The sequence below is a fragment of the Hemitrygon akajei genome, chromosome 23 (genome assembly GCF_048418815.1).
Source record: "Hemitrygon akajei chromosome 23, sHemAka1.3, whole genome shotgun sequence".
NCBI classification, from domain to species: Eukaryota; Metazoa; Chordata; class Chondrichthyes; order Myliobatiformes; family Dasyatidae; genus Hemitrygon; species Hemitrygon akajei.
In genome coordinates this window covers 53,483,569-53,510,253 of record NC_133146.1, presented here as the reverse complement: position 1 = coordinate 53,510,253, position 26,685 = coordinate 53,483,569, and the positions used below count along the sequence as shown (strand labels likewise).

The window sequence follows — 26,685 nt, the reverse complement described above, 5'->3', positions numbered from 1 at the left end:
AGCCTGATATCATTCAATGTCCATGTTATTGTTCTCATGTCCTTCACCTCATATTATTTTACCACTCTGGTTCTGTAGCCTTTCCCATTCTGGACTCTCCTTATATCTGCCCAACATTTGGAGTTCCTTCCCTTCGTTCTTTCCCCTTTCATTTATTTAAAGATATAGTGTGGAATAGCCTCTTCCTGCCCTCTTAGCCCCACCGACAAGCAATCCATGATTTAATCCCAGCTTAATCACTGGACAATTTACAATGACCAATTGACCTACAAACCCGTGTATATGTTTGGACTGCAGGAGGACCTGAAGACAACCACGCATTTCATGAGGAGGACTCTTTACAGATGACATTGGAAATGAACTTTGAACTCCGAGCTGTAATAGCATCATGTTAACCGTTAGGTTGCCATGGCATTTTCTTCCATTTTGCAATAAAAGCTGATTTGAAATTGCTTCCAGACAAGCCTCTGGTGAAGCCTTCAAACCTAACAGGAGGACTTGATGCTCTTTCCAAAGTGTCTTTGGATTTATATTGGATCAGAGGAGTTACAGATTATTTTTCTATAAAACAGATAAATAGTCAAGCAAGAGTCTTTTGTAACCTGTATAAAATCTGAAATTAATTTTTATTGTTATTACTGCAGGAACAGAGGAAGGATAAAGTATCATATTCAATTGTTTTGGAAGGCAAAACATATATATTAAAGCTTGAAAAAAATAAGTAAGTATAAATAATAACTTATTTGCATTTTTAATATGTTGACCGAGAAATTACACTGCCTCTCTTGTGCGAAGTGTTGTGCATTTTATAACGTGGTTGCATTCAGCTGTGCTCTTTTAATGTCATTAATGCAAGTCATGCCTTTGATCCATGATCTCTACGTTCACCTGCCTGTGATCCTCTCAGCTTCCTATGATCCTCTCCTGTTCTAGTGCTATTTCTAGACTATTCTCTCACCCATAGTCATCCAAATTCACAAATACCCTGCTCAATGTACTTCTTCCACAATATTTCCCATCTACCATCTGCACTGCACAAAGCTTCAAGCCTTATCCAGGGTATCTGGGGCCTTGCACTAGACTGGCATGGATTCCATGTCAAGGACATCAACACAATTTTTCAGGCATTTTACAATTTCCATGATGTTGTTTACTTTTGGGTCTTTGTAAATATGACGTTGAAATCATTGTAGTGTTGAAAATGAAGCTGTGTGTTCAACTACACTGATTCACTATGCTGTTATACTACAAATCAAGAGGAATCCCCTTTCAGTCTTTGCTCTGTGCTGTTTGGCTGATTTCACCCAGGGTGGCAGTAGTGGGTCGCAATGGAAATGAAGTCACTACAGCAAAGGAGAAACAAAATAGTTTTCTTTCAATCAGGGTCTGAAAATGACTATTACAAAATGCAACTGTTTGACTTCAATGATCTGTTGCTCTTCATTTCTTGATCTCAGGAACGGTCCTTGATACGGATCACGAAAGATAGGCCTGTATTTATAATGTTTCATTATTTCTCAGAGGCTCATCTTGTTTTGAAGTTCAGCCTTGTTTATCAGGCGAGTTAGCCTTTTTGCCCACTGCAAAATAAGCTGCAGAGAGTTGTAAGCTCAATCAGCTCCAGCACGGGCGCTGGCCTCCGTAGTGTCCAAGACATCTTCAAGGAGCGATGCTTCAAAAAGGTGGCGTCCATCATTAAGGACCTCCATCAACCAGGTCATGCCTTTTTCTCGTTGCTACCATCAGGAAGGAGGTACAGGAGCCTAAAGGCACACACTCAACGATTCAGGAACAGATTCTTCCCCAGAGCCATCCGATTTCTGAATGGATATGGAACCCATGACCACTACTGCACTACATTTTAATTTCTGTTTCTGCACTATTTATTTAATTTAAATATTATATATAGTGGCACTTCGGGGTTGGGGGGGCTGTAGTTGACAGCCTGCCCCAGCATTCCTAGTGGTCAAAGCTACTTATTGTTCTTGTTTTAAAATGCTTTCATAAGATTATGGTGGGAAGTTCAAGTTCATTCACTGTTACATTTTAGCTTGGGTTATACAGTTGTTCGCTTGTGTGTTTGCGGGTCACCCTGACTGTAACCAGGGTATGTAATAATCACCTCCCCGTCTGTATGTGACTGAATGGGTTCGCTCCCTGGGTCATAGGGCCCAGTCTGTTTTTGTGTCTGTCACAATAAAACCTGCAGTTGAGCTGAACGAGCTTCTGTTGCTTGGTGTCAGGAGTGGAATTAGAAATTGGCCTGCACCGGGGAACCCGACTCTGCGGTCATGGGAGGACACTGGAGGGAGATGCCCTCCAAGGCCTCCTCGACCTAACGCCGGCTGAGCATCATGACTACACGGTCCCCCTAGTGGAACCGGAGTGGCACTTCAGGCAGAGGCCATTGGAGGAAACAATGAGAGAAGAACTGGGCTGCTAGTGGTGCCGTGTGGGAGAAAGCCTGGGGGCATTCCACTGTGCTTGGCATGGCTACCTCCCAGTTCCCTCCCGTGACCCAAGAAGAGCTTGACCTCCGTGCCTTAGGCAGCACGTTCACCTGACATCTTTGTCATCGCTGGCAGGGGCAGAGAGAGCAGGAGCAATTTTACCCTTCAAAGGTATTCCAGCGTCACCCTGCACACCGCAAGCCCGGGATTGTGTCACCGAGGTGGAGGAGTAAACTGACGAGGAGGGTGTGGTGAACTACATATACCTGTCTGGACTGCTCCTGTGGCTCCTCCCACAGACTCCTGTATAAAGGCGATTTGAGGCCTGATGCCCGGCCTCATTCTCCAGGATGTAGTGTTGTTCATTCTTCCAGTCAATAAAAGCCGATATCTCGCTTCTTACGTCTCAGAGTGAGTTATTGATGGTGCATCAGAGGGGCCCGTGAGACAGGCCCGACCAGTGTCACACACCACGGAGCAATCTTTGCCTCTGGTGTGGAGAGGCAGGCCACACAGCCTGGGTCTGCCCTGCACCAGCACCACACCACAGCCCAGCACAGCCATCAGGAGATACCGAGCGGGTGACCAGGGATTCCAGCAGAATACCTCTGTTGTCGTCTCCCCGGGTGGGCCGCTGCGGGGTGTATTGGACTGTGGCGGGCCGCTGTGAGACCGACCGGTGGTAGTTGTTGCTGCCCCCCGCCAGGTCCGCTTTCACGGAGCTGCCCTGCCGGAAAGCCAGTACTTCATTGTCGAAGTAGAGTGTTGCCCCTGACACATCCACACGGCTCCCCCCGGTGGGACAGCAGGTCCAGGCCAATGAGGCAGGACTCCCAGATGTTGGCAAGCCACACCTCGTTCTCCACTGTGCTTTTTCCCCACTGAGAATGCTGCCGTTGTCCACCCAGGCGGGGACGGCTGGTCCGTGTTGGGGAGACCGCTGGGATGTGTGATAGTGATGGTTGACCCCCGTGTCCATCTGATGCCCTCCACCACACAGTCCACGTTTGCTCTTTACCTGCCTATTGCTTCCCTTTGGGTCCTCTCCTTCCCTTTCTCCTATGGTCCACTCTCCTAACGCAAGCCTTTAACATACTGGAAGCAAATGTTAGCAAGATAAGCAAGTATCTCCCTGCTCTTTTCAATGTTCCTTCAGATTTTTGGTATATAACAGCATTTTGCAATTTATATATGATTATTTATCTTGCTATTGGTGAATCAGCTTTGCTGAATGAAACACATTATTTATTGAACTCCAAAATTAAGTTGTTGATTTGAAATTTTTCTAGGTCCTCCCGATAACATCAAATGCAGATCTTAAGCAAAGGTCTGTTGTTTCTTAGTATACTATTTAAGCTGGAACTTCATCAGCCAAGGACCTAGGATGATAATTATCATGATGATATGTATTTTTGTTTTCTAGGAAGCTGCTAACTAAGGATTTTGTGCAATACACATTTGGAAAAGGAGGCAAAATGATGTCATCACAACCTGAGCTTCAGGTAAATGCCAACAATACTTGGGAATAGTAATTATATCATAAAGACTCTTCAAAAATAAACTTAGAAATTCATGCCGTAGGTCTTTAAAATAACAGGGACATCCACAAAATCATAAAGGTTTATGGAAAGCTGCATTCGAGTCTGACAAATCAGAATACAAAGGGGCGGCACGGTAGCGTAACGTTAATACAGCTCCGGGGATCAGCGATCAGGTTTCAATTCCCACCATTGCCTGTGAGGAGCTTGTACATTCTCCCTATTTAGGTTTCATCTGGGTGCTCTAGTTTCATCCCACATTCCAAGGATATACGAGCAACACACACCAAGTGCTAGAGGAACTCAGCAAGCCAGGCAGCATCAATTGGAAAAGAGTACAGTTGACGTTTCGGGCCGAGACACTTCAACGGGACTGGAGTAAAAAATGATGAGGAGTCAGAATAAGCAGCTAGAGTCACCTGCCACCCCACCATTTTCTGCATCCCGTACGTAATTCTCCGTAACGTCCACATTTTCAATGGGGTCCCACCACCAAGCACATCTTTCCCTCCCCCCCACTTCCTGCTTTCTGCAGGGATAGCTCCCTATGCGACTCCCTTGCCTATTTGTCTTCCCTCCTGGTACTTATCCTTGCAAGTGGAACAAGAGCCTCACCAGCCCCTGCGCCTCCTCCCTCACCACACTTCACCTGTGAGTCTGTTAGGGTCATCTACTATATCCGGTGCTCCTGGTGTGGCATCCTGTATATCGGTGAGACCCGACATAGATTGGGAAACCACTTCACCGAGCACCTACGCTCTGTCTGCCACAACAAGTGGGATCTCCCAGTGGCCACCCATTTTAATTTGATTTCCCATTCCCATTCCGACATGTCAGTCCATGCCCTCCTCTACTGTCACAATGAGGCCACACTCGGGTTGGAGGAGCAACACCTTGTATTCCATTTGCGTAGCCTCCAACTGGATGGCATAAACTTTGGTTTTTCCATCTTCTGGTAATGCCCTCCCCCTCCTTCACCATTACCCATTCCCATTTTCCTCTCTCACCTTCCTCTGGTGCTCCACCCGCTTTTAGTTCTGCCATGGCCTTCGTCCTCTCCTATCATATTCTCTCCTCTCCAGCCCTGTATCTCTTTCACAAATCAACGTCCCAGTTATTAACTTCATCCCTCCCCCTCCTGGTTTCACCTATCACCTTCTTTTTCTTCTTCCCCTTACCCCACCTTCTTGTACTAATTCCTCATCTTTTTTTCCTGCTGGAGGATCTTGGCCTGAAGTGTCAACTGTTTACTCTTTTCCATAGATGCTGCCTGGCCTGCTGAGTTCCTTCAGTGTTTTGTGTGTGTTGTTTGGATTTCCAGCATCTGCAAACTTTCTCTTGATTGCCCATGGATATATGGTTAGGTTTAGGGGGTTGCGGGCATGCTATGTCGGCACCAGAAGAGTGGTGACACTTGTGGGCGGCCCAGCACAATCCTCGTTGATTTGATTTGATGCGAAACAATGCATTTCACTGTGTCTTTTGATGTTTCAATGTAAAAATGACAAATAAAACTAAACTCAAATTAAAGTGTCAATCTCTAATAATCCTTTGCAAATAATTTGCTAGGAGCCTTTACTTTCTGAACTCTGACTAGAGCATTTTTATAGTATTCTGTTCTGCATCAATACTTTAGGAAGGAATATTGGGTATTCAGTATTGATGCAGAGCAGATTGATCTAGTTGTTTGTTTAATGTAAGAAGAGGGAGCCAGTTCCTATGAGTCATTACAAAATAATGGGGAAAACCTTAGTATGGACATGCAAATTTGCTGCGATTCCACAGATCACCAGTGCATTTCAAGGAATTTAGATTAAAATTGATTAAGTGGCAATTGTACGAACACCGTTTTCCTGAAGAAGAGGAGCCAGGCTTTTACAGAACCAAACTAGAAAAGCTTTCTATGTGTGGAAGTGTGAAATGTCACAAACAAACCATAATTCAAAGATTGTGCTCAAGAACCAAAATAGCCTACCCTTGTTCATATACACAGTTTTAAATGTGTTTTGCTTAATAAACATAAATACACAGAATTGCATTCACACAATGCTGGTTTCTAATGCTAAATGTAGCAGCCTGATCTTTCCAGTGCTGTGCTGGACTGGAACAATTGTCAGGGAACTCTCCTTAGCTTTCATCCTTAGGGTCTCTCAGCACTATACAATCCTTCTCCACTCTGCAGTCTCCAGCCTAACACCCTGAAATCTGTTATCTCAATCCTCTGATTCTTCAAGTTCTCCTACCTGCTCTGCCACTATACTTCTTATCATCAGGCACAGTCCTGAAAGTCTCAGTTTCCCCATCCCCCACCCTGACCATAGACCCCTGACGTTTCTCTATCTCCTCCCCTGTCATTATACATAGCACCACAATACAGACTCTCCAAACACCTCCTTCAGCTCCAAAACACTGGGAACCAATGCCTTCCCAAGTTCTGAAGCCTTTCTGTGCTTTCCAAATGGGTCTGGGCTCCTCAGATGCAGTTTATGATGAAATACGGCCTATAGCACGTTTTGAATTAACCCATCCGGTTGTGCTCAAGTTCTTGTGTCCATTTGTTGGCAGGCCGCTGCAACATCCATCTGGCACACCAGGAGGAGGCACTAACACCCCTAGGGCAGACAGTTTTTCAAGGAGATTAAGATATGCTCTATTTCAGAAGTCTGAAATTTTGCAACAAGTTACTTCCTTGGGCTTTGTTATTACTTGGGGTTAGTCTGAAAGAATGAGGATTCCCTTGTAAGAAAAGAAAAGGAAGGAACTCCAAATTGAAAACAGCCTCTCAGAACAGAGGGAATGCTGAGCAGCATTTGCACAGAAGCGAGACACACTGGTACAGATGTCTTTGTAATTGTCAACACTCATGTAATGGGCCACATCTTAAAGCATTTATCTATATCCCTTTGTGTATCTCTTCACTGTGATTTGCCACCATTCACTAGGCTGGAGCAAAGAAAATCGGTTCCTGATCACAGGACGAAGACCTCTGTTGAAAAATGTGTATGAATGTGGGTGTGGGTATATGTCTGCATTCTAGATGAACATAGGACTAATCAGTTTGTTAATCAGCCCAAAGTTGTCTAGATAGCAAACGTATGAAGAATGACCAATTGAACAATAGACCAGAGAATGACTTCAGCCACAGAACTTTAGTGGAGACAAAGTAAACGGTTAAGATGTAGAGAAAGGATTTAGAAATCATTGCAGCATACAGGAGTGAGATATATGAGTGAGTTCATTGTGGTGTCACAGCAACAACTTTGCACTCAACGACAGTAAGACCAACGAGCTGATTGTGGGAACACACACCAGTCTTCATAGAGGGATCAGAAGTGGAAAGAGAGAGCAATTTCAGATTCCTGGGTGTCAAGATCTCTGAGGACCTAACCTGGTCCCAACATATTGATGCAGTTATAAAGGAGGCAAGACAGCGGCTATACTTTAATTAGGAGTTTGAGGGGATTTGTTTTGTCATCTAAAACACTCAAAAACTTCTACAGATGTACTACAGAGAGCATTCTGACAGGCTGCATCACTGTCCGGTATGGGGAGGCTACTGCACAGGATCGAAAGAAGCTCCAGAAAGTTGTAAAATTAGTCAGCTCCATCACGGGTACCAGCCTCCTGAGTCCCTAAGACATCTTCAAAGAGCAGTGTCTCAGAAAGGCTTCGTCCAGTATTAAAGACCCCCATCACCAAGACATGCCCTCTTCTCATTGTTACCATCAGGAATGAGGTACAGAAGCCTGAAGGCAGACACTCGGTGATTCAGGAACAGCTTCTTCCCCTCTGCCATCCGATTCCTAAGTGGACATTGAACCCATGAACACCACCTCACTCTCTGGTTTTTACATTATTTCTGTTTTGGCACTATTTTAACTTAACTACTTAATATACAGAAAGTTATATGGAAAAATATTTATTTATTTTCTATATTATTATGTATTGCATTCTGCTGCTGCTAAGTTAACAAATTTCACGACATGCCAAGTGATATTAAACCTGATTCTAATTCTGAACCTTCTCTGCTGGCACCGTACCAGGTCTATCACACTTATTCAAATTGTTATGTCTTTTAGTTGATATTTATAATGAACTTTTCTTTTCAGATCCACTGTTACTACCATGGAATTGTGGAAGGCATTAGGAATTCAAAAGTTTTGCTCAGCACTTGTGTGGGCATTAGGTATTGTATAATAACAGCTTTTAAAGTACAATGAGAAATATTTTCTATATTTTTAAATTCAGCTGAATATTCTGCTTGAAATTATTGACTTAAACTTTATGGATTGTATTGTGCTTTTCTTCTAAAATCTTTGAAAAAGTAAAATATGCATAAATTGATACCTTATCATATTACAGTATTTGCTATCTCTCAAAATTGTCTCAAAGCATAACAGATTCCATTAGTTATGTTTTTGAAATACAGCAGCCTGTTTTGATGGTAAATGCTGCAGTCATTTTGTGCAGAACTGTGGGTGAAATGGTGGCCAAGCCATCAACAGAGCACCATGCTCTCCCTCAAATAATACAGTGGCACTAGTGATGCCCTGCTATGGCAGTGACTACAGTTAGTTTAAAATATTATACCAGGAATCCTACTTACAGGAATGCAGCCCTTCTTCAGTGCTGCACTAGACAGCCAGCTCAGGCAGCATGCTCATGTGTTAGCGGGAAGTACAAACTCAAAAACTTCTGAACCCAGAGGTGGGCGTGTTGTAACTTGAGCTGAGGTAGCTCCTATTTTACCTCAGAGTTTCTATAAATACACAGGCGGACTCTGCCAGCCAACCTCATTTTCACTTGAAGTTGGGTTGGAGGATGGGCGATAATGGAGGAGACTATATTTCAACATGTTAAAATTATATAGCCGCATTACTTTAATATAGAAATTACATTTAAAGGAAAAGGATCAACTAATACAGGAGCCTTCTCTCTGTGTTTTCCAAAATTACCAAACAGCTTCAAGTACATGTCAAGGCATAAAGCACATTACTAGCTCACACTGGGGTTAAAACAAGAAAATTCTAGAAATGCCCAACAGGTCAGGCCACATCAGTGAAGACAAAGTCACTCTGACTGAATTAAAACTTCATGCAAAGTTGAAAGGAAAAAAATTAAATCTCATCAGAGAAAAACCTGAATTCTTTAAGGGGAGAATACCTGAAAGAGGTGCGGCAATAAGTAGAATTCAAAACAAAACTCCACACATTCTGGAACAACCTTAAAATGACAATTGGACCTCAAATATTTTGTTGGCTGTAAATTGCTTTGGGATCGTTTGAAAAGAATGTATAAGGTGCTATTGAAATCCATTCCGCATTTTAAAACATAAAATGTAGATCCAAAGGAGGTTAGGAAATATTTGAATTATAGGTGACCAACCCAAAATGTTAACAGTATTTATCTTTCTGTGGATTTTGCCAGGCTGCTATATACCTGCAGCACTATCCGTAATTATTTCAGATTTCCCACATACTCAATGTTTTGCATTAGATTTACGACAGAAACTTGTTGAATATCCTAACAGCAAGTGAGAAATTTCTATGCAGAACAGGTATAAAGCTTTGGGTCACATGGTAGTTCAGTCAAGTCAAATCACTTTTTATTGTCATTTTGACCATAACTGCTGGTACAGTACACAGTAAAAACGAGACAACGTTTTTCAGGACCATGGTGTTACATGACACAGTACAAAAACTAGACTGAACTACGTAAAAAACAACACAGAAAAAAACTACACTAGACTACAGATCTACCCAGGACTGCATAACCTGCACAAAACAGTGCAGGCATTACAATAAATAATAAACAAGACAATAGGGCAGTAAGGTGTCAGTCCAGGCTCTGGGTATTGAGGAGTTTGATAGCTTGGGGGAAGAAACTGTTACATAGTCTGGTCGTGAGAGCCCGAATGCTTCGGAGCCTGTTCCCAGACGGCAGGAGGGAGAAGAGTTTGTATGAGGCGTGCTGTTTGCTTTGCGGATGCAGCATGTAGTGTAAATGTCCGTAATGGCGGGAAGAGAGACCTTGATGATCTTCTCAGCTGACCTCACTATCCACTGCAGGATCTTGCAATCCGAGTTGGTGTAATTTCCATCAAGGCACTGATGCAGCTGCTCAGTACTAACCCTGTAGAGTGTGATGAGGATGGGGGGTGGGAGATGGACTCCCCTCAGCCTTCGCAGAAAGTAGAGATGCTGCTAGGCTTTCTTTGCTATGGAGCTGGTGTCGAGGGATCAGGTGAGATTCTCCGCCAGGTGAACACCAAGAAATCTGGTGCTCTTAACGATCTCTACCGCGGAGCTGTCGATGTTCAGTGGGGAGTGGTCGCTCCGTGCCCTCCTGAAGTCAACAACCATCTCTTTTGTTTTGTTCACATTCAGAGACAGGTTGTTGGCTCTGCACCAGTCCGTTAGCCACTGCACCTCCTTTCTGTAAGCTGACTCGTCGTTCTTGCTGATGAGACCCACCACGGTCGTGTCATCAGCGAACTTGATGATGTGGTTCGAGCTGTGTGTTGCAGCACAGTCATGGGTCAGCAGAGTGAACAGCAGTGAACTGAGCACACAGCCCTGGGGGGGCCCCATGCTCAGTGTGATGGTGTTGGAGATGCTGCTCCCAATCCAGACTGACTGAGGTCTCCCAGTCAGGAAGTCTAGGATCCAGTTGCAGAGGGAGGTGTTCAGGCCCAGTAGGCTCAGCTTTCCAATCAGTTTCTGAGGGATGATTGTGTTGAATGTTGAACTGAAGTCTACAAACAGCATTCGAATGTATGTATCTTTTTTGTCCAGGTGGGTTAGAGCCAGGTGGAGGGTGATGGCAATGGCGTCGTCTGTTGAGCGATTGGGACGGTACGCAAACTGCAGGGGGTCCAGTGAGGGGGGCAGCAGGGTCTTGATATGCCTCATGACGAGCCTCTCGAAACACTTCATGATGATGGATGTGAGTGCAATGGGATAGTAGTCATTTAGACAGGACACTGAAGATTTCTTCGGCACGGGGATGATGGTGGCGGCCTTGAAGCACATTGGAACGGTGGCGCTGCTCAGGAAGATGTTGAAGATGTCAGTGAGAACATCTGCTAGCTGGTCTGCACATCCTCTGAGCACTCTACCAGGGATGTTGTCTGGTCCAGCAGCCTTCCGTGGGTTGACCCTGCACAGGGTTCTTCTCACATCGGCCACGGTGAGACACAGCACCTGGTCATTTGGAGGAGAGGTGGACTTCCTCGCCGCCACGTCATTTTCCGCCTCAAGTGTAAGGTGAACAGAGGAATTTTAATAAGGTTTACACCCAGGTGCCTCAAGGATGGTTTAAAACTGGTTCAGGTGGGAAATTGCCGTCTACATTCCTCTCAGCAATTATAAATCAATTGTACAAAACTATGAACCAAAGATCGACGATGATGGTATCTCAGGAGATACTGTTGATTACATCACATTCGGCAGCAGATAACCAGCCATTTGGACCAGCAAGTCTATGTTGATGTTCTCAGTGCGTTCTTTTCCGACGTTCCTCCGTCTCAGCCTATTTCGACATTCCGGAATTTAACATGTTACACAACTGGTTTTACACATAGCATCAAAAGCAGGTTTGGCAACAAACAGAAGCAATGCCAAGAATGGAGCATCATTTTGTTTTGGGTAACTGCCCATATTTGCTGTGCATCTATTGCTTCATGCTTCTCTACAATTTGCTCATTGTCAAGCTGTCCTTTGAATGATAGATGACATCAAATTATTCAGGAGGATTAGAAAGTGCATATGCATTCGACAGGTTTTCTATTCTTCATTCGAGTTTTCTTTTGGGCAGACAGTGAACAAATTCTAACGCTGTCCATGATAGGCAGTTTGGTCAGAGGGGGGAAAAAGTTCTTCTTGCATCATGGACTCTGTCTGGGCAGCATCTGTGTTTAAGCATCAGTATGAAATGCACTTGTAGCAAGCCTTTAAAAGTATTGCACTTCCCAAAGCACTCCACAGCCAGTGGAGCATTTTTGAAGTTCAGTCACTATTGCTTTTAAGAGAGCTATCACTTTGAACTTTGAGTTAAAGTAGTGAGATAAATTGCCTACAAGATATTGGGTATGTGTAAATAATAACGGAGGCACATGGAAAACTACCTTGTTCTTCTAGAGCAGGAGTTTGGATTCCCAACCTTTTCTTATGGGACGGACCAATACCATTAAGCAAGGGGTTCATAGACTCCAGGGTTGGAACCCTTGTTCTCGAGCCAGGAGCATCATTGGGATTGAAAGACCAGATAGCATCCTAGTTTAATGTCCTAACTGGAAGATAGGACTCCTTCGCACTCCTGCTGTAGTATCAGTACTTGCCATCATTTGTGGAAAATCCATACCTTTGGCATCAGACATTTTTGCCTGGCCTTGGGAAGGTTGTAGTGAGCCACTTCCTTAGCCTACTGCAGTGCTTCTGGTGAAAACATGCTTATGGTTTTGAGTATGGGAATTTAAACCCAATGGTGATAAAGGATTATCAGTATGTTTCCAATTCAGTATGATGTGCTCAAATTCCTGGAATGTTCTTCAGCATTTTGACCTTTGACTGGATGTTCTGCCACTGAACTATGACTGATGAAAATGGATCAAAGAACCAAGTTAGAATTATTTTAACCTTTACCTGCTTGACTTTTGACTGGTTGATAGGGAGTTTGTTAAAATGGCTTCTGCTCAGTGGAGCATTTTGGTAAATGTTGCCACTTTCTAAAGTAGATAGCAACCAGGAAGTTTGGAATCAACAGGCATCTGCAATCCAGGTTAGAAATGAAAGGCACTTGTGGCTTAGCCTCTTAGGGGCTGGCAGTATTCTTTGCCTAAAGGTAGGGAACAATAGATTTGGTTGAAAAGACAGGGTGTCTGTTGGGATGGGAGCTGATTTTCTTTGTTCTCCGTGATTGTCATCTCCATGGCACTGAGACTATGAAGGATGTTCTGGCTGCTGTGCTCCGTACCCGCTAATATGATGAACTGATAAGTGAGGCTTTGGGCCTACTCCGGGCCGCTCTGGGGTTTGGACCTGAGGACTCGTTTTTGGTTTGGAATGCTGTTGTTCGCTTCAATAGCTTGCATGATTTGTATTTTTTTCATTCTCCTGCTTATTGTGCATTGGTCTTATATTTTTATTTTTATTCTTTTTTTCCCTTTACTTGGGTTTTTTTGGGTTTCCTGTTTTGTGGCTACCTGTGAGCAAGCAAATCTCAAGATTGTATAATTAATAATGTTTGATGATAAATGAATCTTGAATGCTCTTTGTAGGTTAGTAAGGCAAGGCAAGCTTATTTGTAGAGCACCTTTCAAACACAAGGCAGTTCAAAGTGCCTCACATAAAACAAGATATAAAAATCAAACATGAAATTTCAGACAATATAAAGAGAATAAAATCCCAGATACAAATAAAGGACTAAGAGCTACACTTCAGAGGATTCTAATTAAAAGCTACAGCAAAAAGAAAAGTTTTAAGCCTCGATTTAAAAGAGCATAAAGTTGGGGTAAACTTCAGATAATCTGGAAAGTAATTCCAGATGTGAGTAACATTGTAACTAAAAGATGCTTCACCCAGGGGATGGTAAGCAGACCTACCCCAGGTGACCTGAGAGCTCGGGAAGGTTCATAATGCAGCTGGAGATCAGAGGTGTATTTTGGCCCTGGACTATAAACTAGTAACTTCAGCTTTATAAACCAGTAGCAATATTTTAAAGTCAGTCCTCTGATGGACAGGAAGCCAGTGTAGCAATCTGAGAACTGGAGCAATGTGTTCTACTTCCTTGGTCTTAGTGAGGAGTCTAGCAGCAGCGTTCTGAATGAGCTGCAGCTGTCTGAGGGGCTTTTACAGAGACCTGTGAAAATGCCATTACAGTAGCCAAGCCTACTAAAAATAAAAGCATGGATGGGTTTTTCTAGATCTTGCTGGGACATAAGCCCTTTAACTCCTACCATCTTAAAAATCTAGCAGTAGGCTGACTTTGTAACTGTCTTAATGTGGCAGTTAAAATTTAAGTTGGAGTCCATCACAACACTAGAGTTTCTGGCTTGGTTTGTAGTCTGTAATGACAGGGATTCTAAAAGAATTTTAATAGTTTGTTTTTTTGGCACCAAAACAATTATTTCAGTTTTCTCTTTGTTTAACTGGAGGAAATTTTGGCACATCCAATCAGTGATTTGTTCAATACATGTTTTTAGTGACTGTTACATAAATTTGAGTCTCATTCGCATAGTTATGGTAAGTTATTTAGAAGCTGTCACATTTCCTAGAGTATCCAATGTAATAATGTAAGGAATTATCTTTTAACACGATTAAATGATTACTTGTGGGTCAAGCTCAAGTATGTTGTCCGTATGCAGTTAATTAATCTTCACTACAGCCACTGGTCATTGATGCTTCTCACTCTCTTGTGTGATTATTTCAGGGGAATTATTTACGTTCTTGAGAAAGGTTTTGTAATTGAGCCCTTGGGAGATTCGTCTACATTTGAGCACCTAGTCTATCGAATGGAAGACCTGGAGGCAGAACCCTCTGTGTGTGGTGTATCTCACCACAACAGACCTGCAACTCATAACCATCATCACTTGAACAATGGAAGGTTATCACAGAATTGGAGGGTAAATAAACTCTGTTTTAATGTTTCTTCAATTTGCAATCACATTGGTGACATTGAGACACAAAGATAAGAGAGGTTCTAAAGCATCTGATCAGTTCTCATCCGTATGTTGGAAGCGGATTACAATTTGGGAATACAATACATTAGGGAAAAATGGTATCAGTGTAAGTGTCATGTAAATGGATGGTTGATGGACAACAATGACTCAGTCGGATAAGGACCTGTTTACATGCTATATCTCTCTATTTCAGAAGGGACAGACCAATTGATCAGAATATAGCACATACACCATAGCTAACAGAAGCTGGAACTTAGTGTGGTCATTTATTAAAACGATAGTTGGAATGTCAATTATACACACAAGGGAGTCTGCAGATGCTGGGCAACCATCGCTACACACACAAAATGCTGGAGGAACTCAGCAGGTCAGACAGCATCTATGCAAATGAATAGACAGTTGACGGTTCAGGCTGAGACCCTTCTTCAGGACTGAGAAGGAAGGGGCAAAGTGCCAGAACAAAAAGGTGAAGAAGGGGAGAGAAGCTAGCTGGAAGGTGATAAGCGAAGCCAGATAGTTGGAATGTTAATTCCCCTTTTAATTCATGGACTGATTTTATCCTTGGCCATCCAACAAAAAGTAAGCTAGTGGGAGGATTAAAGCTCCACAAGGTCCATCTATCTTCCAGGTGATCTGCTACAATGTTTTACAGCACAAAGCAAGAATACCAACGTGCTTTTTAATTGCAATATTTCTTCATGCACAGTTCTCCCAGAAAGACAAAGCTGCCAATCAAGTAATGTTTGGAATGTGCTTATGTTCTTTTATGAATTTATTAAACACAAGCACACAAAAATTGTTCTAACAGTTTGTTTCAAATTATCTGTGGAGCTGAATACTGGTCGAGACTTCTCCTTTTCACCAGTTATTTATAAAGAGAATCATTCAGAGTAAGAAAGATTCTTTATTCTGGATTGCACTGGCTACATGCTAACAGCAAAGGATTGCATTGGGAGCTTGCGCCTCCTGAATTAATTAAATTTTAATTTTAATCTTTCCAATAGTTAATACTTGTACATTACAGTTTGCCTACTCCAAGGGAAGGACAATTAATAGATTATTCTCATTCCTTCGGTATTTTTATTACTGCATGAAGTAAATTGCATTCTGATTGTATTATAGATCTGTGTATCTTAGCCAATTAAACTTATACAGATTTTAATGCACTTGGAACTTGGGGAAACGGGTAACTTTCCACACGATTGGTCTGAAATTGTTTCCCCCTTAAGTATTACCAGTGCATTTAAAGCAAGGGTTCCCAACCTTTTTTATGCCATGGACCCCTACCATCAACCAAGGTCCAGGGACCCCAGGCTGGGAAACCCCTGATACCATTTTTATGACTATCCTGACATTGTAGAAACTAAGGTTAGATACTCTGTGAACTGAAAACTATGTACGAAAAATTCTTGTGTATAGCATGCATAGATTTAGCCAGGAGTTAGATTTATTCAGGTATCTGAGCTGCAATCTAATCTTTTGTCCATATTAAACCATTAGGTAAAGCGAGTCGTTTCACCAAAACCCCAATACGTGGAATTGGTTTTGGTTGTAGATAATGACAAAGTGAGTATCAGTTTATTTAAATTATTTCAAAAGTAGATTATAAAGAACACCAGCCTCACATACTTCTGTGTTTTTCAGTTTAATCTTCACAACAGAAATGAAACTCTGATTCAGAATCAAATGGTTGAATTGGTTCATCTTGTAGACGGAGTACGTATAATTTTGTTTCTCAAAATTGGTTCTATAATCTGAGTTCACCTTTGAACATTCATATAATATTTGTTACTCCTATGAGACATCAGTGTTCACTTGGTGTTGGTTAGAGGCAAGTTGATTGGACCCATGGAATAGAGGCAACTGATCTAAAGCAGTGGATGTTATGCATGGACGGTCAGATATGATACGGTTCAGTGCTAGTTTACTTCTCATCTCTCTATCCACTCTGTTTTATTGTTTTTATTAGTGATACATCACAGCCCAATGAGCCCAAGCTGCCCATTTACACCCATGTGACCAATGAACCTAGCAACACGTACGTCTTTGGACTGTGGGAGGAAACTGGAGCCCCCGGTGGAAACCCCCGTAGCCACATGGGGAAAACGTACAAACTCCTTACAGACAATGGCAGGAGCTGAATCCTATTCACCAGCGTTATAAAGCAATTGCATTAACCACCGTGTTACTGCACCACCATAGAACACTTTAATCCGGCTGCTGTATTCCAGGCTTTTCCCAGTGATTTGCTGGAAGTAGTGACCTTAGACTGACTGCCACTTTAACATGGGGAGAAATCCAACGGGACGCAACTGGGGTATCCAGACAAGTGGAAAATCAGCTCTGCAAAAATCACAATGTTTCCCAGGGATTTTACAGAAATATCAATTCATCAGATGCTGGTTATTAACTGAGAAAGTGATGGCCCTGCATTCCCCAATAAAGTATACGTGAATGGAATATATTGGCTTTCCTGGCCTTGCTGGCCTACAAAAAATACTACAGAATTTATTCACTTGGAACTCCTCAGGACAAGTATTGTTTGACAATAGACTTTGTAAAATTCAGTAATCTTAAAGATACAGTATGTTAGACACATTGTCCAATGTCATTCAGCGTATATGTGACCACTGAATATTGAATGTCAGGGGTATGCAACTACTATGGACCACTATGGATTTCTATCCCATCTCTGCATGTGCAATCACCCAACCACACCACTCCCATCAAATAAGTAGGGTTAAAAATAAGGCCATATATTTTAAGGTAATTATGCATAAGACTATAAGATATAAGAACAGAGTTACGTCATTTGGCCCATTGAGTCAGATCTGCCATTTCATCATGGCTGATCCATTTGCCTATGTATGTAGGTATGGAAAGCACTTGATACTCAAATTATTCTAGAATTTTTTCTCTTTTAATGCTTTTAAAAAAAATCCTTTCCCCACTAAAACATGATGCTCTTGGCTTTATGATGTGACTTTCACTGCAAGATGTTAACTGGCCTTTCCTCATCTTTCAGATGTTTGACCCTTTGAATGTTGACGTCATATTGACTGGTCTGGTAATCTGGAAGGATGAAAATCAGATTGAAATCACTTCAAAAGCTGGGGAAGTTTTGGGTAATTTTGTACAATGGCGTCAACGAGTCCTGCTCCCTGCGAAGCAACATGATAGTGGACATCTGATTCTGTAAGTCTATTGGTAGGAGATATTCCCTGGATTTCTTCCTTCCTGTTACTGTGAATTCAGAGAATACACCTTTAAATATGATCAGTATTTTAAATACAGTTCAATATGCAATTCCTCGTTAAGTGCATTCAGCAGAAATTTAACAACTTTAGGTGAACCCTTTCTTTCCATGCAGAGTTAATTAATGGGTCTTTCTATGATGTGTAGCACTTTCTCATCTCAAGAAAAGCACCATTTTAGATGTGAACTGAGATCTAGCTGGCTACTCATTACAGACAGCATCATAACTGAGCCCAATCTTATTGTCAGTGTTAAATATTTTTCAGCAGGGATCACCGGAGAGTGATTTGCTAGATCCTCTTTTCTCGGCTTGAGCAATTTTAATATCATCACCGAAGACCGGTGTAGCCTGACTCAGCAAAAACCTGATTAAGTGTGCCGTCAAAATAATGTTCTTGCAGCGGCTACTCGAACAAAGCAATGCCGCTGTTAGAGACCGAGCAAGGGGAATTACCCAGCACGACGCACCTTCAGATCCGATCCAAAAATTATAACGTTCAAAGTCAAGAAACGCATTTGATCCTTTATTAAGCAAAAGCAAAGCAAACAATCTTGAAGTGATTAATGAAGCAAAAACTAGTGATATTAAACATCCTTAAGCAGAATTAAGTGGTCAGCAAAAATATATCATACTCAGCTGCCCCTAGCTCAAACTGAACCCTAGACTGACAAAGTATGAGTAGGTAATTAAACTCTTCTCTTTTACCACAGCCCCACCTACGTAACTAACTACCATAACAAACATAATAAAGGCACTACACAGAATACAATGCAGATAGAAAACAGATACATGGCACCTACAGTACTTCTGGCACGTTGGTTTACTGTAAGTCACTTGAGAAATAAAGCCTAATTTTATATTCAAAGAATGGGTGAATTAGACAAGGGTGGGAAATAAAACACAAATATTTTTGGCCCCTGTAATTCAATTTGTATTGAAATTAATCAAACTGAATATTGGACAGGCTTTATAATATACAACTGCTGTGATGCTATTGATTTCTGTATGTCCAGCACCAGTTTCATTTATGATACTTTCAGCTGTAAGTATTCTTTGATGAATGCATCACAGAAATAATGTTCTCTTAATTTTGAAATAGCAAGGACCTATCAGTTGTCACCTTGTCAAACTTCACTTCCTTTTTGTTTCTGTTGCAGAGGCAAAGCACAGTTTGGTAGGACTCTTGGACTAGCCTATGTAAGCACAGTCTGTTCTTCCAGGCTTGGAGGTGGAATTGATGTTGTAAGTTATCCGCTTTGTTACTTCAGCTAAGCAGTTGAATAAATCAGGAATTTAATATTGCCACATGTACATTGGAAGCAGAAATGTAATCCTTTTCAATAATGTAGTCACTTTCAAAGTTTCAGAAACAAAGGGCCAATAACTACAGTATGATTTTATCTTTTTGACAAATGTATGCTTACATATATTTATATACAGTACTGGGCCAAAGTCTTAGGCACATATATGTAGCCAGTGTGCCTAGCACCTTTGCAGAGTACTGTAGTAATTTTATGTATTACACTGTACTGCTGCCACACAAAATAAAACAAATTTTGTGACATACCTGAGTGATGATAAATCTGATTCTGATATGGGTCTCTATTATGGACTGAGAGTGGGAAGGGGGCAGGGAGCAGGGAATCAATGTTGGGAAAAGGGTAGGGAGAGGGGAGGGACCATGAAGCACCAGAGAGACATTCTGTAATGATCAATAAACCAATTGTTTGGAATCAAATTACCTTGCCCAGTGACTCAGGGCTGGGTGTGTCTTCACCCGTGCCACCCAACCCCACTGCCCTCCCCTGCCTCTGGCACACATTCTCTGCCACCTGTCCCACAACCCTCCTGCAGAACTCTGCCCTCGCCATTCCCAACATCCTTCGCTCCCACCAGATTTACAAACTAACTCTCCACTCAATGTCAATAAGTGCTGTACTGTGCAAAGTTCTTAAGGCATGCTAACTATATATATACCTTAGACTTTTACACAGTGCTGTATATAAATATACGTAAATGTATATTTTTTATATTTCGAGATCTGATGCAGTGCAGGGCCTACCAGTCCAATAAGCTATGCCACCCAGCAACCTGTCTATTTAATACTCGTCAGGCCTGCACAGGCAACCACCTCCCAGTCTCCACCCATCTAACAGGAGTCATCTGCCACTCCTTTTCAACTCATCACCTGCAGCCTATGTAATTGAACCCAGTCCTCATCCACAGTTCTTTTTCACCCATCGAGCCAGCTAGCCTCAACCAGTTGCTCCTCGCCTCCCACGCCCCTGTTGCCTGTGGTGTTTAGTACCTGTTCTTTTGTTTTGTGACCCCTCGTGGCTTGTTATTTTTGCAATTTTGTTATTAAAGTTACCGCTCACTGCTGAATCGTCTCTGCTGCTCTGCTTTTGGGTCAAGCCTCCTCTACATTTCCTGAAAGTGCGCCTTGCTCCTTAAAATACTCTATCTTTGTTGGGAACAACGACCTTACAGATATGCCTTGAAGTCACACACCATCCGGATTTGGAAGTATATCACCATTTCTTGGCCAAAATCCTGGAACTTCCTTTCAGCATTTAGCAACATCTCCAGGCCTGTAAGGGATAGGCAATACATTTTGGGCTTGCCAGCAACATCCACACTCCAAACAATGAAAGAAACAAAAATGACAATGTCAATTCTTATTTGATAGCATTCCTCTGTGGCATGACAAATTTTGTCAGAAATTAAAATTCTAATTTATTATCAGTATAAATTATGTTTCACCATGTTGGAGATGCTTTGCAAATGGAAGTAACTGTTGTTGTAAGATTTCTTTCCCTGTTTGCAGTCAAATCTCTCTCTCCTTTTAACTAGTTTGCAAACAGTGATGTGGCAAGGGCTGCAACGCTTCTTGCTCATGAATTAGGGCATAACATGGGCATAGGCCATGACGGTCCTGAACGACATTGTAAATGTTCAGACTCTTCTTGCATCATGAGTCCAACTCTTACGTAAGTATGAACCTGCCTTATTGAATAGTTTTCCTGTGGATGTGAAAATGAGAATTATCTTCTCTGCTTGCTTGATAATGTTTGAAGTTGAATTTCAGCTGAAGAGATGGATGGCAGAAGAATCTGAATATAACAATAAGGAACATTTACCGAAGTGGAGATCACTGAGGAAATTAACAAAATTAGTCCAGGCAATGAACAAGTCAAGTCTCAGAACCATTATCGATGAGGAAATGTCGAATAAGTTACCATGATAAGAAATTGAATTGCTTACTGTAAATATATTCTGGATTGTGGAGAGAATCTATTCTGGAGGGAAAAGGGTATATGGCATTTAGTGAGAGATGTTCAGGTAGAAAGTAACAGCCTAGTCAATGTAATATTTTCTCGTTACTAAGACCTCCCATTATAAAAACATGCATTTATATGGCACATTAGCAGCTGTATTATGTCTATGGCAGTATTTTTAAAAGGGCTATCCAATTAAACATAGCATTACACAGAAAATGCTGGAGGAATTCAGCAGGTCAGGCAGGATCTATGGAAAAGAGTAAACAGTTGACGTTTTGGGCTGAAATCCTTCATCAGGATAGATGAAGGGTCACAGCTCAGAACATCAACTGTTTACTCTTTTTCATAGATGCTGCCTGACCTGTTGTGTTCCTCCAGCATTTTGTGTGTGTTGCTTGGATTTCCAGCACCTGCAGATTTTCTCTTGTTTCCAATTACGCATAAATTGGTGGAATTATTTCTGATTTAACCACTTACCCAGTTCCCTTGTAAAACTGAGAATTAAATTCGCTTCTAATTTCCTTATAACAAATTCCACATCATAATTAATACACACAAAATGCTGAAGGAACTCAGCAGGCCAGGCAGCATCGATGAAAAAGACTAAACAGTTGATGTTTCAGGCCGAGTCCCTTCATTAGGCTGAGTTCATCTGACATTTTGTGTGTGTTACTTTGATGTCCAGCATCTGCAGAATTTTCCCTTGTTTGTGATTCCTCATCATAATTATTTATTACATCAGACAATTTCCTTACATCTGCCTTGCTGCTTTCACAACCACTAATAGTTGTCACCTCATTTAATTTGCCTTTCTGCCACTTGGATATGTTCTCCCATATTTGCCCTATCAAAACTCTTCAGAATTATGAGCACCCGAGAATCAGTATCTGGTTTAATATCACCGGCATGTGTCATGAAATTTATTGTCTTAGCGGCCACTGTACAATGCAATATCTGATAATAGAGAAAAATTTGAATTACAGAAAATATATGTTTTTAATAGTTGAATTAAATAAGTAGTGCAAAAATAAAAAAATTTAAAAATTAGGAAGTGTTCATGGGTTCAATGTGCATTCAGAATTCTGATGACAAGAGGGGAAGAAGCTGTTCCTAAATCGCTGAGTGTGTGCCTTCAGGCTCCTGTACCTCCTTCCTGATGGTAGCAATGAGAAAGGGGCATGTTCTGGTTGATGGTGGTTCTTAATGGTGGACACTGCCTTTTCGAGGCACTGCTCCTTGAAGATTGTAGTTACTGCAGAGGCTAGAGCCCATGATGGAGCTACTAAGTTTACAGCTCTCTGCAGCTTACTTCAATCCTGTGCAGTAGTCACTCCCACCCCATACTAGCCTCTTAGAATGCTCTCCATGGTATTTCTGTCAAAATTTTGATTAAATCTTCCCTTACTGTGTTCATGGAGAACAATCCCATTTCCTTGAGAGTCTCCAGATAATTGAACTGTAGTACTAAATCTCAAACGCTGGTACTAATTATTTTTTTCTTTTACTGAAATCAGTGATCAATGTTAGACCATCATTACAATAGCTACTTTGTCAAGATTAACAACTAATTGCAAAGAAATTTAGATGGAATAACTTACCCAATCTTCCAGGTTCAGGGGTTCAGCTCAGGGCTAACAACCCTGACTGGTCAAAGAAAATTGTTATGGAAACAGCGATGAAGAATCCTCTGTATAGGCAGAGATGGAGGACCTTCATTGCTGCCCTAAACGCCAGTGGTGTAACAAGTAGTAAGTAAAACACTCTAATATTGCATCTTCCATTTTATTACAGAAATTCCATGGAGTTCAGTAACTGTAGTGAGAAAGATTTTGTAAACCTGATTGCAAATGCAGGAGGATTATGTCTTCGAAATCAACCCGGGACAGAAGATTATTATTCTTTCCCATTCTGTGGCAATAACATTGTGGATGAGGGAGAGGAATGTGACTGCGGAACACCGGAGGTGAAAAATAAAACTTCATATTCTTTGATTCACTTCTATAAATGTCAGCCTTGTTCATCAGTGCAAGAGCAATCTTTGTCGACCAGTCTGACATGTGGTCCCATTTATTATATGTGTATTTAGCTTAGCAAACAGTTATCCCCATCTTATTTTGATAATTATAAATTGCAAGAAAAAAGTAATTACTGTTGTAATTCTACTTTTCTACTGATGTCCGGGCCTTTCAAAAGCTTTAGTGTATCAAAAATTCAGCTTCTTTAATCTCCTTCCTCCACATCTCACACATCACATTCTCCTCTGTGATTTATTAACATATTCACAAACCCCAGCACCTCAGATTTTAAAGTTTTTATCCTTTTACTGAAATTCCTCCACTGTCTTATTCCTTCTCCTTCCTCACATCACTTCTCAGTTCTGCTGTTTAATCCATATCCCTTTGCCTCAGACTCCCAGTTGCCCAGTTGCCTCTTCCTGTTGTCTCACTATCTGCACCTGTGGCTTAAGTCACAAGACCTGGACAATTCCTTTACCTTCTTCCATCCCACTGAGGCAAGGTGAGGCAGTGGGCCCTTCACTGAGAGCGAGGAAAACCTGAGGTTCGAGTACTGGGAAGAATTGGAAAGGTCGGGTACAGGCCTAATTGAGGCGGCAGGATCCAGGCCTCAGATGGAATAAAAGGTCAGAGTGTTGGTGCCCGAGGTGAGGAATGGGCCAGGGCAGCTCACTGCTACGTGATGTTTACTCAGCTCTGCGCTGTACTGAGGCTCTGGGGCGGACTCACTGTGGACCTCAGTTCAGAACGCTATCTGCTTGCATTTACTGTTTGTATGATCTGTATTTTTCTGCACATTGGGTATTCATTGGTCTTTTTATGGGTTATTTTGGGTTTCTTTGTTTTGTGCTGCCCGTTAGGAGATGAATCTCAAGGTTCTATGATGTATACATACTTTGATAATAAATGCACTTTGAGTTTAAAACCCAGCTCTTTGATTAAGTTTTTGGTAATCTCTTTTCATATTTGTTTTTTTGTGTCCCTGTTGTTTTCATTTCAATGGTTCAATTGTTCCATTTGATATCAGAGAATGTATACAACCTGAAATTCTTACTCTTTGTCGCCCATTACCCGCCAAGCAAGCACCCAAACAGCCCCTGATCTGCATTCCAACAAAAAATGCAGTCCAAAACCCTAGCACTTGGACAAGCCACAGGCCGTGTCCCTCACTTACAAGTGAAAGAGTGGTGTCACCATTTCCAGGAAGCAGGGAGATCGCTGTTTCGATGCTACAATCCAAAGCGATGCTTATTGAAATCAGCTGACTCGAGAAGCAGCAGACCTCCCGCCCCCACCCTCACCAAGAGAGAGAGAGCGATTGCCTGAATACAGAGAGCTACAATATCTGCACCCCCTGACTCGATGTTCCGATCATTGGATATTTTTCAAGTTACAAAATACACATAGATTATTGATATCAAGGAGATAGTTTGAAAAGATCATGGATTATGAGATCTAGGAGCAAAATTAGGCCATTTGGCCCATTGAGTCTGTTCTTCCATTTCATCTTGGCTGATGCAATTTTCCTCTCAGCCCCAATCTCCTGCCTTCCCCCCGTATCCCTTCATGCCTGACCAATCAAGAATCTATCAACCTCTGCTTTAAATACACAGAAAGACTTGGCCTCCACAGCTGCCCATGGCAAAGAATTCCACAGATTCACCACTCTCTGGCTAAAGAAATCCCTCTTCATCTCTGTTCTAAAAGGACGCCCCGTATTCTGAGGCTGTGTCCTCTGGTCTTAGACTCTCCCATCACAGGAACCATCCTCTCCATATCCACTGTCACCAATCAATAGGATTCAATCAAGTCACTCTTCATATTAAACTGTTTTTCCTTCTTTTCTAACAACGTCAAAAAATAAAATTAGAATTATGCCTTCAGGTAGGCTGTGCTTTCTCGGGTATTCACTGCTGTCCTTTGTTTTTACAATTACATGATCACATTTCATTGTAGTGATAAAGAAAACAAGATTAGGTTCAAACATACCACATAGCATTTAGAGTGGAACAGCCAATGAATTTCACTTTAAACTACAAGAATCAATTATTAATTTGACATTGTTAATTTTAATTTTCTTTTGTTGGCTCTAGAATTGTAAGAATCCCTGCTGCAATGCAGTCACTTGTACTTTGAAGTCAGGATCGGACTGTGCCCAAGGGAGGTGCTGCAAAGACTGCAAAGTAAGTTCAGTGATTCTGTTGTAAATGCAGGGGACTTGCATTCGAATCATGATTGCAGAAGAAATTGTTTCTATGTTGCTAGATGAGCTACTCACCAGATTCTTCTTACTGATTTGGATTAGTTGCAAACTTTGAAAATAATTAAAGACCAAATAAAAAATATGTACATGGGGCCCCGTCAGTTATGGGTAACTTGACTTATGGGAATCCAAATTTGTACGACTGCTCCCATACACTCTTAAACTATTTTACTTAATAGAGATATCCGTTCCAAACACACATAAAATACAAGAATCAATTAGAAAAACACCAGAAATATGCCGAATTAAAAGAGGAAATTCAAAGACAATGGAACATGAACAAGGTATACATTGTCCCAATAGTAATATCTACAACTGGTATCATCCTGAAGTAATAGAATCTAACAATTAGGTCTGTAAATCTCCAGAGAGCCACAATACTAGGAAACCACTAGAAAAGTCTGAAAGTTGCTAGCAGTGGAGAAGTGATTGTGCTTGACTATATCCATTTGAGTTGAGAAAGAAATATAATAATAATTTAATTCATTGAATCAGATGAAAACTGGATATGAAATCAGAGAAAATCAACTTTTTTGACAAGGTGACGAAAGAAATTGATGAGTTTAGGGCAGTGGATGTTGTCTACATGGACTTTAGTAAAACGTTTGACAAAGTCCCTCATGAGAGGCTAATCCAGAAGATTAAGATGCATGGGGTCCATGGCGAATTGTCTGTTTGGATTCAGAACTGGCTTGTGCATGGAAGTAGAGGGTAGTTGTTGAAGGGACGTGTTCGAGCTGGAGGTCTGTAATTAGTGGAGTTCCAAGGGATCTATGCTGAGACCTCTGCTATTTGTGATGTATATAAATGACCTGGAAGATGGGTGAGTTAGTAAATTTGTGGAAGAGATCAAGATTGGTGGAGTTGTGGATAGTGTAGATAACTGGCCAAGAGTACAGAACAATATAGACCGGTTGTAGATATGGACTGAGATGGTGTTTAACTCAGATAAATGAGAGGTGTTGCACCTTAGTAAGGCAAATGTAAGGAGACAGTATATTGTTAGAGGCAAGGTCTTTATAATAGAGATCTTGGGATCCATGTTCATGAATCCTTAAAAGTGGCTACATAGGTTAATAACATGGTTAAGAAGGCTTATGGAATTCTTGCTTTTATTAGTCAAAGAATTGAGTTCAAAAGTTGTGTTGCAATATTATAAAACTTGGGTTAGGCCACATCTGGAATATTGTGTACAGTTCTGGTC

General features: G+C 41.6%; 1 protein-coding gene across 3 annotated transcripts in view; it reads left to right on the top strand.

The window, feature by feature from the left end:
* The window catches only part of LOC140715448 (disintegrin and metalloproteinase domain-containing protein 9-like), a 63,880-nt gene that overhangs the window by 8,172 nt on the left and 29,023 nt on the right, over positions 1–26,685 (top strand). For 2 of the 3 annotated variants that reach the window (XM_073027647.1, XM_073027644.1), the window contains exons 3-13: positions 645–721; positions 3,874–3,952; positions 8,098–8,174; positions 14,417–14,609; positions 16,167–16,232; positions 16,311–16,382; positions 17,692–17,861; positions 19,080–19,164; positions 20,776–20,912; positions 22,995–23,166; positions 25,312–25,401. In XM_073027647.1, the coding sequence (XP_072883748.1) occupies positions 645–721; positions 3,874–3,952; positions 8,098–8,174; positions 14,417–14,609; positions 16,167–16,232; positions 16,311–16,382; positions 17,692–17,861; positions 19,080–19,164; positions 20,776–20,912; positions 22,995–23,166; positions 25,312–25,401 (1,218 nt within the window). The remainder of the gene's footprint in view (positions 1–644; positions 722–3,873; positions 3,953–8,097; positions 8,175–14,416; positions 14,610–16,166; positions 16,233–16,310; positions 16,383–17,691; positions 17,862–19,079; positions 19,165–20,775; positions 20,913–22,994; positions 23,167–25,311; positions 25,402–26,685) is intronic. The other variant, XM_073027646.1, reaches the window with a different exon arrangement.